At 39.8% G+C, this 13,633-nt stretch overlaps 1 protein-coding gene across 1 annotated transcript in view; it reads right to left on the reverse strand.

Annotated features, from left to right (window-relative positions):
- The window catches only part of FGF10 (fibroblast growth factor 10), a gene marked incomplete at its 3' end in the record, with an annotated part of 59,572 nt that extends 52,028 nt beyond the window's left edge, over nucleotides 1-7,544 (reverse strand). Inside the window, exon 1 of the mRNA XM_080637188.1 lies at nucleotides 6,434-7,544. Coding sequence (XP_080493314.1) covers nucleotides 6,434-6,770 — 337 coding nt within the window. The 5' untranslated portion in view covers nucleotides 6,771-7,544. The remainder of the gene's footprint in view (nucleotides 1-6,433) is intronic.
- Between the last annotated feature and the right edge of the window lie 6,089 nt (nucleotides 7,545-13,633).

A 13,633-nucleotide genomic window follows, 5' to 3' on the forward strand; every position in this document is an offset into this window, starting at 1 on the left:
TTAACAATCTACTCATCTAATGAATTCAATTTTAATATCCATTCAGTGATTAAAGGTTACACCGCTTCCTTCTCACTCCTGCCCTTGAAATTTAAATTTTCTTCATGAACACACAGAGTTCTCCCACACTGACTTTTCAAAACTTCATGTAACAAATACTGTTTCCTATCTCCTTTTTACTGTGTTGCAGTTTTTTTTAGGGCTGTTTTACAACAGACTGGCACTACAAACAGAAACAATACAGCTAGGGAAGGGTATTTCTAGTTAACAGAACTAGTGTTTACAAGTCCCATTGACTACTTTCCCTTGTTCCAAGCATCTGAGCAATGAAAGGCTGAAATATATTAAAATACTGTATCAAAATAAGTTGTTGAAACATAAGAAGGAGTTGTTTGGTAGGTACACACCAATACCAACATACTTATCAACCAAAAAAAACATACATGTGCTGACATTAACTAAGTGAATTCTTTATTTCTGAACTACTAATTTCATTTTTATAGGCCAAAGCAAACAAAGGTTACTCTTCCACGCAATCTTATCTAGCTGATGGTGGTTGTTAATGCTGATAAAAATTCAAACTATCTGCACTATTCAACATGAAAAAGAGGTCATTAGATGATAAATCCAGAATAACAGGCTAAGGTAGCTCAGTATCTTACGGCAACTGCAAGCAATGGTAGCAAGTGTTCAAATTTTACAAATTAAAATTTCAGCTAGGTGATATTTTACAGAAGGCAGCACTGGCTCAGAAAGCTCTTCAGGAAACTGGGAAAACAAATAAAATGGGACATGAAGGGAGCATTATAACAAATCCCAAGTCAACCAAATAATTTCTTTGCTTTGCTGACACTATAGTCCCAAATATTAAGCTTAAGAATAGAAGCACAATACTGTTTACAATGAGGTTTTTTGGGGGTTTATTTTTTTTTTTTTTTTCCTATTTAGAACCTTCCTTGTACAACTGTATTACTTGCTCAGACTAAAAGTCAAGAATCCACCATGACAGGAGATGTTGCTCTATGTTCATACACGTACCTGCTATTTTTAACTTAAGACACACAGGTTAATAAGATTTGCTCATAGAATGGTTTTTCTTCTTCCAAAATGAAAGACTCTGCAGAATAAATGAAAACTCCCCTATTGCAGGATCTGATCTGACTCTCATTTGAAGGGAAAAGGCCCCTATTCACACACACAGCTCAAAGACATCTGAAAGTCATCTTAGAATGCCTTATTTCAAAACAGAGGATCTTATCCTATGAGTGAATGCATCCAAGATGTTTCAGAAGTGTAAGCACATTCTATAGTGCTCACTCAGCTAATGCCATCTTCAAGGGAAGTTTCACCGAGCCACCTGAGAACCCTCCTATTAAAACAGCCACACGGCATCTGTATGCCTGCATGCCCCTTGAATTCTTTCTTCTGAGGTTTTAAGATCAAACTTCCAACTACCTCCATTTTTTTTTTTTCCTAAAAGTGGCTATAAGTTAGATTTATGAAGACAAAAAGAGCTCTTACAACTGTGTATTTTGAACAGATTTATGACAGGACTACAGTATCAGCATGGAGGGTCCACAAGGCAGGAATGCAGTAAGGGTAACATGAAAGTGTCATGTAGATGTTAAATAGCACAATTCTTTCCACATTTATAAATCCTAGGTGTCTAAGGTTGTATATTGCTGGTTATAAATTATGTAACTGAGTTCTGCAGAAATAAAAAGAAAAAGCCTTAAAGTGAGAAATAATCTCCGTGAGAATTTACACATTTTGTATTAAAGAATTTCCAATTACTTCACTAAAACGATATTATTTCCTATTTAAAGTATTTTGATTGCTTAAAAAGTAAACCAGATATCTATGGAGAATAAAACAACAAAACACATATGCCTACTAATCAGTCTTCAGAAACACAGGGAAAAGTTCTCACATTAATTTATAAACATGAGCTCATAAGTAGTTGATAAGCCCAAAAAGGCAGTTTAAAAAATGTTTAGTAGGAAAATAGCACATTTTACCAAGTATTCCAGTCTGGTTTGAGCTTTACAGCTGAGGTTAAGGTACCTAATAAGCTTTATGATTTCATTACACCTGAGGTATAGTAAAAAAAATTAGTATCAAACTGAGTATACTTAATCAAAACACATTTAATGCTATTTTTATGTATATAACCACAAATACAACACTAACCTGTATTTATATGTCATGTATATAAACACACACTTAAACTCTTGGTAATAATGTTCAGCATTTCTAGAAGACTGGTTGTTTACAATCTTTTGGGCTACACAATGGGGCTTAAAATTTTCTTGCTATTAGTCACTGAGTTGCTAATCTGATCCCACACTAACTAAAGTAAAACCAAAGACTATTAGGGACTTCAGCAGATCCTAAAGCTATATATAAAAGATAATCACATACTCAGGGAAAAACCTGGAATAGGTTAGCTGGTGAGAAGTAGCTAATCATTTCATGCTAGCTCCCCCAGTAAACATTCTTACTCTGCAACTGCAGTGCCTTTCACTGTTTGTATTAATTCACTTTGGATGCTTAGAAGGCCGATTAATAGAATCTTGGTTGGTGTAAGATCTTTTAGCTTTCCTTGGTGTAAATTAGCTGACACAGTTGAGGCTCCAACCCCTTCCTGTCCACCTTCCTTGAGCGAGCAGAGGTGACACTAGACAGTGGCTGTACCGCCATCTACTGTAGGTTTTTAATAGCACTACTTGGTCTAATTCCTGCAGGAATCGCTGCACCAATTCTTCCCACTAATATCCAAGCTCAATGGCATAGACTCCATTCCCTAAACACGTACTTAAATAATATCCTGATCCTGCAATCCTTGCTCAGGCAGGACTCCCCCCTACAGACTTCTGGTTGGCTTCTACTAATCAAGCATTGCATATTGTGTTACTGTTCTTCAGCTAGTAAGATCTGTTCTATAAATTAGAAATCTGTGCTTCATAGCACTATAAACAGTTGTCTTAAAAGTGAACTGAAAATTGTATAATGCTTGAAAATACATTCAGATTCCCCTGAACCAGCTTATCATGTGTTCCGTAGCCTGATGAATGCTATTCATTAAACACAAATTTTCACTATCTTCGATGAAGCTTTCTGCGAAATGCTTCAAGCGAAGTCAGAATCTGCACACATGCAGTTCTTTCTCAGTTTAATATATGGCTTAAGCTTCTCTTGGTCATCCCATGTCTCAAGTTATATTGAAAACTTCTGTACTTGCTTTTTGGAGGTTTTTTGGTTTTGTTTTGTCCCCCCCCAACTACTTAAGTCATAAGAAAGCAGTACAGATCTCCTTATTCATGCATACAAACGACTGTCAACAAGAGGGGCAAGAGACTTCACAGCTGTGGTGTTGAGGGATGAGGTAGTCTCAAACTGCATTTTGAGGACAAAACTTGGTATGTAAGGAACTATAAACTAAAACCTAAAAAGTGTCCTACTTCTATCTAGTGACAGACACCCTTTACCTATGCTAAATGCTGTAAGTTCCCCCAGCCTCCTGACAAAGCACTCAGAAGCCACCTTTGTTCCCATTACCCGATAGGTAGAGAAAAGCTGATGGAATAGTTCCTAGCAATCAAGTTGGAAAACATCTGCCAGAGTAAACTTTAATTTAGCACACTCTACACAATATTTATAAAGAAAATCTATGAATGCTGCTTGAACCATTTAAAAGCTGGAGACTAAATTCTGTTTTCTGAATGTTTATTCTGACTCTCCAACTGTTCTTCTTACTTGATAGTACTTAACTGGCAGACAGCCATGAAAGCTGTTGTCTAATTACACAACATATAGTGATCTTACAGCCCCACAGATAAGGTTTTACTGCAGCATAAATGGATTTTAAACACTAGCTACGAGAAAAAGAAAATTAGCTTCCAAATGAGGATATTTCAAAGTCTTGTGTGTCAATAGCCACTATTACTTATTTAAGAAAGCCTAATTTTGAAAGAAGAACTTAGAGATTAATAATTTTAGTGTTAAATGGGCTACAATTTAGTTGGCTGGGTGGCTAACTTTATGTATGGTCATATCTAATTATGTATTTTAGACTATCTCAAAGATACGATATATTTGCACGGATTCAGTCCAGCTGGGGGTTATGGCAGTGTTATGATGACACAGCTACACATGAGGTTACGAAAAGCATAGCTTTTGTGAATCACCTGCAACATTTTGCTATAGAGACACCATTGAAATAAAGGCACATTGAACATATTCTTAAATTATCTCAGAGTAGGTACTTTTGCAGAATACACAATTTCACATTGCAGATTATAATGACCACTGAGGAACATAAGTCAAACAGGTTTATCTTCTGCTAACAAGATCCTAATTGTTTTGTATTAAAAGATGTTGTACTCTGCATCTGACCCTGTGATTTAAGTGTGGTTAGCCAGTTACAAGTTTTAAGATGATGGGAGTTCTTTCTTCACTGCACATAAACTTGAGGGACAGGACACAACTATGTATAATAAAGGCATTGTTTTGCTTTCATATGAAACAAATTACATTCTCCTCTCTTTCAGCAGATACTCTGCAGATGTGACAACACTGATGACATCACCAAGAATGACAATTCTCTTTCTGATGTGCTGACTGGAAAACTAGGAAAAGAGAATCACACCACACAGTTGCAGGGGGTTGCTCTTGCATGCAGACTTAACAAATAGAAACATGTATATGTGAATTTCAGTGTAGTCTACCTTTTCTTGGTAAGATCTTGCAGAAGCTCTTGCATGTGTGCAACTGAACAACTCTGCTGGTTAAGTGGGACTGCTCAGAGCATTAGTTACTTCTCTGAATACACTGTTGTCAGATTTGGCCCCTTACACAGAATGGCTTGATGCTCTCAGAGAAGTTTTCAGAATCCCACTTTAGGGAAATTATGACATCCTCCTCCACAAACAAAAGTAATCTAAGAAATATGGTGCTAGGATCTCATTCCAAACAAACACAAAGTGAAGCCTTTGTCAAACCTCTGTTTTTAAAGAACTTGGCTTCCTACGAAATACAGACAGGGAGGTGGTAAGATTCAGCTGCTTTGACACCTGAAGCTTGTACAAACTTTAAGCACGTGATAAAGTATGAAGCTGCAAGGTGGAGCAAGTGAAGTAGTGACATATGATACTGCAGCCTTCTCCTCCCTGTTTCTAAGCCTATACTACATGTATTTAATAGAAATACAATTGAATTAACAGAAATGTCTATCATGAGGCACAGCAACCTGCTGAAGAACTCCATACTTTACACATTAGCTAACAAGGGATCTACTTAAGTTCCCAAGTTTATCTGGATTTATATAAACCAACCCAAGAACCAAAACGTGGTTCTCCACCAGTGAAGTGAGTCAAGAGAGTTTCCTCCAACAGTGGCATAACATCATGCTTCTATAGTGGGATGCAGTCACATGAGAGTTACAATACAATATATTTTGGTTTACTACAGTTACTTCAGTTTGAGATTGCACAGAAAGGAAAACTGAATAAAGGTTACATTTTTAGCACTGACAGTAAAAAATACATTACCAGAAGCCAGCTAGTACTAAAAACCTGGTTAGTGCTACAGAAAACTTCAGCCACGGAAACAGCCATACGACTTTTGCTTTGAAATAACTTCTAAAAAAAAAAAAAAAAAAAACCCCCAAAACCCCCACCAAAACACCAAAAAACAGAAAAACCCCACCCAAAACAAAACAAAAAAAAACCCAAACAAAAAATTCCTAACCAGAAACCCATCCGACAATGAAACGCGTGTGAGGTCTATGGGAACGCCGCCTCGCATGTTTACAATGGGGCTGCAGCGGTACGGCGGCGCTGCCGCCCGGGAGCGGAGGGGCGCACGCCAGGGACGCGGCAGGCACCGGCATCGTCGCACCGCGGGCGGCAGCGCGGCAGAGCACCGGCTGCCGAGCCCGTCGGGACTCCCACGGCGAACAGCACACTCGTGGCAAAGACCCAGCCCTCGGAGCAGCCCCTGCTCCTGGCTGGAGAGGGCAGCGGGGGAGACAGACCTTGTGCTGCTCGGGGAAAGCGATGCATTGTTTCAATACAGCGTTCTCGTCAAGACACTCGAATGACAGGGGATAATGATTTTCAGATTCGGGAGACAGTGCCCCCCCCCCCCTCCGCGCTACATCCTTACAAATCTTTCTAATTTGCATTTCTGTCAGGTAAAGAAACAAACCATGCTCGGTGAAAGCCATTTGCAGAACAAATGTAACCGGAGAGATCTGCAGATACGGCCTGGCGAGGAGCGTTGTCCCTGAGGAGCCCACCCTCCGTTCCCCCGCCGTGCCGTCACCTTCCCCTTCCCTTCCCTCCCCGGCTCGGGGGCTCGGGAGTGCGGGGCCGGGGCTGCCGCCGCCGGGCGCTCGGCTCGGGAGGCAGCGCAAAGGCAGAGTTGTACTTACTGAAGGGGCAGTTCTCCTTCTTGGTGCCGCTGACCTTGCCGTTCTTCTCGATCTTGAGAAAGTACTTGTTGTAAGAGTAGAGCTTCCTCTTGCGCACGTCTCCTTGGAGGTGATTGTAGCTCCGCACGTGTCTCCCCGCACTGGAAGGAGAGGAGAAGGACGAGGGGAAGGAGGAGGATGATGAAGAAGAAGAGTTGGTGGCCTCCGGGAACAGCATGTCCTGGCTGAGGTCATGGCAGGTGACAGGCACAGAAGACACCAAGAAGAGCAGCAGCAAGCAGCAACAAGGCAGGTGGGAAGAGGCTGAGGCACCATTTATCAGTATCCATTTGCACATTGTACTGAAACTCTGGGCGCTGGAAAATGTCTTATCAAATGAAACATACTGGAAGGGTAAAACCTGGTGAAAAGCAAGTGGCGAGCCGGTGGTTGCTGCTTCTGGTTAGATTCCTCTGAGCTCTGATCTGGCCTGAAGTAAGTGCACCAACATCCATAACTCAGGGGACAAATCGCCTCAGAAGCTGCTGCCTTTTAATCCTTCGAGTCCTCCCTCAGAAAAAAGAGCTGTTGGATTTTTTTTTTTTTTTTTTTTTTGGGGGGGGGGTTTTGCTGTGGTTAATCCTCTTTCCTTTTTCTCTTCCCTCTCCACCCCCCCACAAGCACACACACTCCCCAACCTGGTTGGAGACTTCCCAGTAGTTATTTTGTTCTCTTCCTCACTCCTTTCTTCACCATCTTAGATGCAGAAAGGTCTGAAAAATAGATGACACCAAAGTGAACAATAATAACAACAACAACAAAAATAATGAGAGGAAGGGGGTGCCAGGAGGGATTTTTCACACATACCCCCTTACAAACGCACTCACACTTTGTGGCTTTGCACCTTCTTCTGATCCCCACCCTCTCGCCTTTGCAAATCCCAAACCAGTTGCACGATACGTCCTTTCTCACTGACAACCCCAGAGGAGGGAGTTTCTTTGTTTTGCTTTGAATTCTCCAGAACAGTATTATAAAAAAAAAAAATAATAATAATAAAAAAAAAAAATCTAGAGAGAGAGGGAAAAAAAATCTCAACTTGTTCCCCCCTGTTCCCGTTCTATTCCCCCCCTTTGGTTGTAAACAGGTTGGAAGCTGTAGCCTAAATGTCAGCGATTACAAGTCAGAGGTGGGATGTGCCTCTGGTGGTCAACCCTTATTTGCAGGGGGTCAAGCAGCAGTGGGACATCTGAAACCCGTTTGCAGCTGGAGCGAGCGGTGCCTGCTGCGGAGGCAGCCCCGGGAGCTGCCCTCGCTTCCTCTCGCGCTGCAGCGGCAGCCGCCGCCGCTGCCTTCGGCTCGCTGCTAATTGCTCCTAAAGCGTCCTTCTCCTCGGAGAGCCGGCCACCAGCATGGTTTAGAGACTCATGCTTTACTAATTTCCCTGTTCTCCAGGCTGAACCAATCCCCTCCAGAGAGACTTCCCTCCCCCTCCACCCCTTCTCTCCCCCCCCTCCCCCCCCCCCCCCCCCCCCCGAAAATAGAAACTTGTTTCCTAGCGGAGGATTTTATTTTATTTTTTTGGCAGTGAAGTGATTGGGAAAGCCACCTGGAGCTTGTTGCCTGCTAGATCTCCCCCTCCCCCCCGCTGGAGGAGGGGTTGGGTGGAGAAGTTGGAAAGAAGTGTGTACTACAGGCAGACCCTGGAAAAGCAGATTATATGCTGGTCAGAGAGAGTAAAAAGGGAATAGGCATAATTAGCTCCTTTTCCCTCTTTGCCAGCTTCCATGGAGGTCTTTCTCCCTCCTATAATGAATCACTGATTTCTCGCTTCCGTTGCTGAAATAAAAAGTTCACACTTTAGCCTGCTCTTCCTTTTAAGCCTCTCAAGATTTATTGTGTCTCTTTCCCCACCCTCAGCCTCCTTGTCTCAAAAGAAATCAAGGCCCTAAGTGACCATTTTCTAATTGCTAACATGAGTCATCTACTGAATCATGCATCCAACTTCAAAGCAAAAGGGGCTTTATTGGAATTGCAAAGGTTTCCCCATAAAATCTGACTGAATATTTTGCTTATTTTTTTTTTAAACTAATGCAGTTTCCTATGCCAGAAAGAAACAAATTTTCCATTTTCAAGGCTATTTTAAAGCGATTTTTCAAGCTATTATTTTGCTGGAGGGGCATATGTTGTTGTTTTTCCCTTTGATTCCATCTTCCCTAATGGATTTGTCATTTCACATACTGAATGTTATGACAGACTCATATTTCTAGCCTGTCACTGAACTGTCAACTTTCCCAGTTAGTAACAGGCATCTTCCATATGATCTTTTCACACCAGAATAAGGGATCAGGGACTGACAGGATATGGGCAGCATGCAAACCAGTAGATTTTAGTTCAGTATTTAGTGTTGTAAAATAACTGTTTTGGAATGCAAGTAGGTGGAACTTTCACTAACAGAATGGAGTAGCAAAGGAATGAAGTAGTACAGAAACACAGTGAGTAGCTCAATATATAAAACCAGAACTTTTTTTGAATACAGGCAGTTTAATAATGCAGCTCAGTGGAATGCAATGGAAAATGGTCTATGCAGTTACATTTGGCATTTGGAATAAATTTTAATTTAAACAACAGAAAATACAGAAAAGAACAAATAGTTCTAAAATTAGATTGATTCATTAGATTAGGATGTTAAATATATTGATAACTTCACAACAGAAATTAGAAATTATCTTCTCCAATTATGGTGTTTATTCTGGAGAGAGTCGGTTCCGAAATTTATGTGTTCGGCTTCTGGAGGCAACATTTAAACAGCCTTAAAAATGAAACAATTTAATGCTAGAATCAATATGTTTTATGGTGTTGTTTATAATGCTTCAGCATGTATTTGCACTGAGAAGGATTTCAGAATTTTTTTTTTTTTTGTGAATCTGATTTTAGGCTTTCCTTTTTTGGCAACTAATAATAAATTAAAAAACAAAACAAAACAAAAAAAAAACCCCACACCCAAACAAAACCAAAATGAAAAGCAAAAGCCTACTTTTTGGTGAATACCAGGCAGCTAACATGTGACTACAAAGCCAATGCCAATGTTTGCTTGCTGCCTAAGTCATGAGGGGTAAAATACATTGTTTCTAAACCTGAAGTTCCTTTGATTCCAACCGCTTATATCATAAATAACCAGTGTAATGTCTTAAAAGTATACATCTGAGGAAATCTTTCACTTTTCTTTTCCTGTCAAATGCTGGAAAATATAATGAATTGGTATTTAAGATCTCTGGTGGCAGAAAAAAATGGTAGTTTGGGGGTCAAACAGATATATTTAACACCTACTCATTTAAAAAATAGGTACTGTCATGAATTCACTCAAGAAGAGTTCTGCTTAGACCTGTTTCTTGTACAGCTTGTGATTGGCTGTATGTTGATCTTGTGGTCAAGAACAAAACCCACATATCCGGAGTTTCATATTAAATCTGCTTCTGGCAGGTGCAGTATTCAGTGCAGTTCTTAAAACAACTACAACTCATAGAGTCCTTTTTTACCCTGTGCGATGACAGTGAGGGCATTTACAAAACAGAGTCCAAATGAAAAGCTGACATAGCTTTTTAGATTGTATCTCATTCTTTTTTCTACTTTCTGTATAGCCTTTCTTTTATAGCACAGTTGAATCCCTAAATACCCCACTACTTTGTATTGTCAGGTCACCTTTTAGGTTAGCCTGAGAAAGCCTGAGAAAAGTTCCACAGGAAAGATGCACTATTTAACGGAATTCAATCTGTCCCAATAGATTTGAATCACTAACATAAATGTATGAATGTAGATTATATCTCTGTAATGAGGCCTGAATCATTCTCAGTCACTTCAAAGGACTGAAATTCAACCTTCCTTTTTAGCAGCAACAATCAGACCTTAATGGGTTCCTTTATTAATTGTTCCATTGCTAAGCTTGAAAAGCAACTACCTTCAGTACAGGTCCTAGACTAAGAATGGTACCTGCTGCTTTTAAAACAACGTTTCTGCTTTGCTTTTTACCACTCTAAGTTTATGTGAAAAGCTTCTGGCACTGCAGTTTTATAAGTGCTGAATTATATTGACCAATGCAGAATGAAATAATAAAACCCCTTTTCTAAAAAACTGTGCAAAAAATAGAAAATATATTTTAAAAATTTTCTTTTGGGGCTGTTTTCTTTCCAAGGAATATTCAGAGAAATTACTTGCACAGATGAATTTTAATGAAAAATACTCTAAACAAAATTATTTTTTTTATACTTGTAGTAAATGTTTTTGTTTTCTTGATAGGCAAAGAGGAATTTATTTTTTTTCTTTTGTGTCAAGTAGGTAACCTGAATCAGAGAAGCAACATTTTAAGGCAGTTAGAACAGATTTTGCCCGTTGGAATAGATTTTGCCTTGTATGATTTCTCTTAGGCAAGGTGCTGTCTTTTCTGGTGTTGGAAATAAGTTCTGTCTATGCCTTTGAGTGTTAATATGATCAACTCACTCTCAGATGTTACCATCCCTTAGTTTGAATTTCTAGATAGCAATCATGACCATTTGCTCCTTACAGTATGGTGAGAGATGCACATGCATCTTGTGGTCATGGGACCCAATTCTGTTCTTATTCAAGGTGCTGGGAAATTTGCCAGTGATTTCATTGAAAGAGAAGAGAGATTTGAGACAGAAAAGTCACTGCAAGAGAGGCAACCCTGCCAGAAATGAGGTGAGGAATGCCAAGTGCCAGTGATGGCCTGTATGCCTCCATTTGTATGTCAGTTCTGAACTCCAGAACATGGTAGTGTTATAAAACACTAATCTTGGTTATAAGAAAAGGCAGTGTTACATAGTACACACAATCATCAGCCAGCAATGAGGCAAGCTCTTTGATTTGAGATGCGTCACTTCTTACTGAAATCTTTACAGTGTGGAGTTCATGCCCACCAATAGGAAGGACTGAAGGCCACTGTATTTTATCAGAATAAAGTCTGTCTTGAAGCTTGAGACAAAAAATCATTATAGTTGTTTTCTTCTGAGAAATCTGAAAAATTGCTATGATATTATTTATCCTTATTATTCGCTATATCATGTACCTCCATGTCATTTAAAAAGTGTCAAAATACTAATATTATTCTCATTTTATGTACAGAATTAGGTATAAAATAAGCCCTTAAGTGGTCAAAGATCAAGACTGAAGGCATTGTAACTCATCTGTGAGTTGAAGCTGAAATAAGGCTTATAAAATCAGAATACTATTTCAGCTGCCTGTAGTGGAATTTGGTGGTGTGTGGAGCACACTGCTTGGCTCCTCTGTGCACAGTCCTTTTCCAGCTCAGCATATGCAACTGGAAAAGAACTCTAGCAGAGTTTAGCAGAGCATTTCTAGGTCAGATGTAACAACAGACATGTGCGAAATGAGTCTGAGATGACCAAAATGCAGTTCAGCCAGAGCTGCTTCCACCTAGCTTACACAGTCATTAGTGAGAATGGCCAAGAGCCCTGTCCAGGATGAGGCTAGTCCTCAGAAGAAGTAAGATGGTACCCACTCTGTGAGATCTGGTGGAAAAACGAAGAGTTGGCTGGGCTAGCACTGCCACTGGTGATAAGTAGTGATTAGCTGGAATATACCTTATTTTGTGTTTTAAGAAACAGAATCAAAATATGGCAGCTCTTAGGACTGCACAGATCATCTTGTGAACACACATTTGAATTGCGGGACCAGGCAGGATTTGCCCCATTGCTTAATACTATGTGTTTCTCTCTCATGGATATATTGGCAAAATTGTCTGAATGCTGTGCTTGAAGTAGACAATTAAGGGAATTGTTTATTCTTCTTAAAATGCTAATTATGGCTATTCTCTTAGAATATATTTATAATTACGCTATGTCTGAAAATAAATTACAGAGAGATGTATGACATTTGAAATATCTGTATGATTCTTGTCTGATAAATAGAGCTATTAAAAAAAGAAGAAATAAGTAAAAGAATGCATTCTATGGAGGTCAGCTAGAGGAGACTACAGACCCCCAGACATGGAGCTGCAGTGCCATAAATAGCTATGTGCACAGTTTGGACACTGACTGTGTTTAGTAATGGTCTGCTCACAGCCAATTTTGCATACTCTGCAGCACAAACATAATTAAAAAGGCAATATTTTCAAGGAGTTACTTTAATCTTAGAGCATATGTTTTTCTTTCTCATTTTGTACAGGACTGCCATGAATGCAGGCCACTTAAATACTCCTATTAATATGAGTGATTGAGAACAAAACTATCAGAAACTGTCAGGAAGAGGCAAATGTTAGTTCGGCCTTTGTAGATTCTTTCTTTTTTTTCTTCACTTAATCTCATCTAAGATTACATTTTCTATGGGGATAGTAACCTGGATGCCAAAGAACTACTTTGTGCATTCTGATATACAATCCCCCTCCACATAAAACTACACACCTGTGAGTTTTACTTGTAATTGAAAATGCTGATGGTAATGTTTGTTGTTTTTTTTTTTGTTTGTTTGCTTCTTCTGAAGATACACTATAAACATTTTCACTAATCATTCCCAGGTTTCAAACCTTCAGCTGGAACAAAGTGTTGGCTCATTTGTGGCATTGAAGCTCCTATTCCCTGGAGAAAACTTTCCAGAAATATTGATAATTTGGTACTTAAATGTCATAATTGTACCTATAAATTTTCTGAAAAAGGCCTTTGTGTGGGATGTAGCAGACAAAATCCCCAAAAAAGTTATACAAGTTTTTTTATGAGCAGGGCTGTGTAACCCGAAAGATAATTTCTGGTACTATTCCTGCATCCAACCCAAACCCCTTTTAGAAAGGCAAGAAAGCCAAACCAAAACTCTATGTTCTGCTAGGCTCTATCCTTCTTGAGTGCTTCTGGAAGGGGATGAGGGAGTCACTTGTAGGCATTGCTTGTGGAGCTATTTGAAGCTATTTGAAACAGAGCTGACAGCTAGGAACATCAGCCCAGCAGCTGAACATGCTTGCCTCACCACAGGCAATCAGGGTAGCCAGCTGGGCTCCCTCTGAGCTAGTTAATAGCTCACACATTGCAGGGGGAGCTCACACATTGCCTCTTCTTTGTCAGTTAATTTGTAGCAGTGACTAGAATTACTTCTGTGAGTAAGCACCTCTCAGCGTGAGGAACGGTGATGGAAGTGAGTGTTTCACAAGTAGAAAAGCATGGGGTAAGGCTGGGAAGCAAGGGACATCTCACCATGGCT

The sequence above is a fragment of the Psittacula echo genome, assembly GCF_963264785.1.
Source record: "Psittacula echo genome assembly, chromosome: Z".
Lineage (NCBI taxonomy): Eukaryota > Metazoa > Chordata > Aves > Psittaciformes > Psittacidae > Psittacula > Psittacula echo.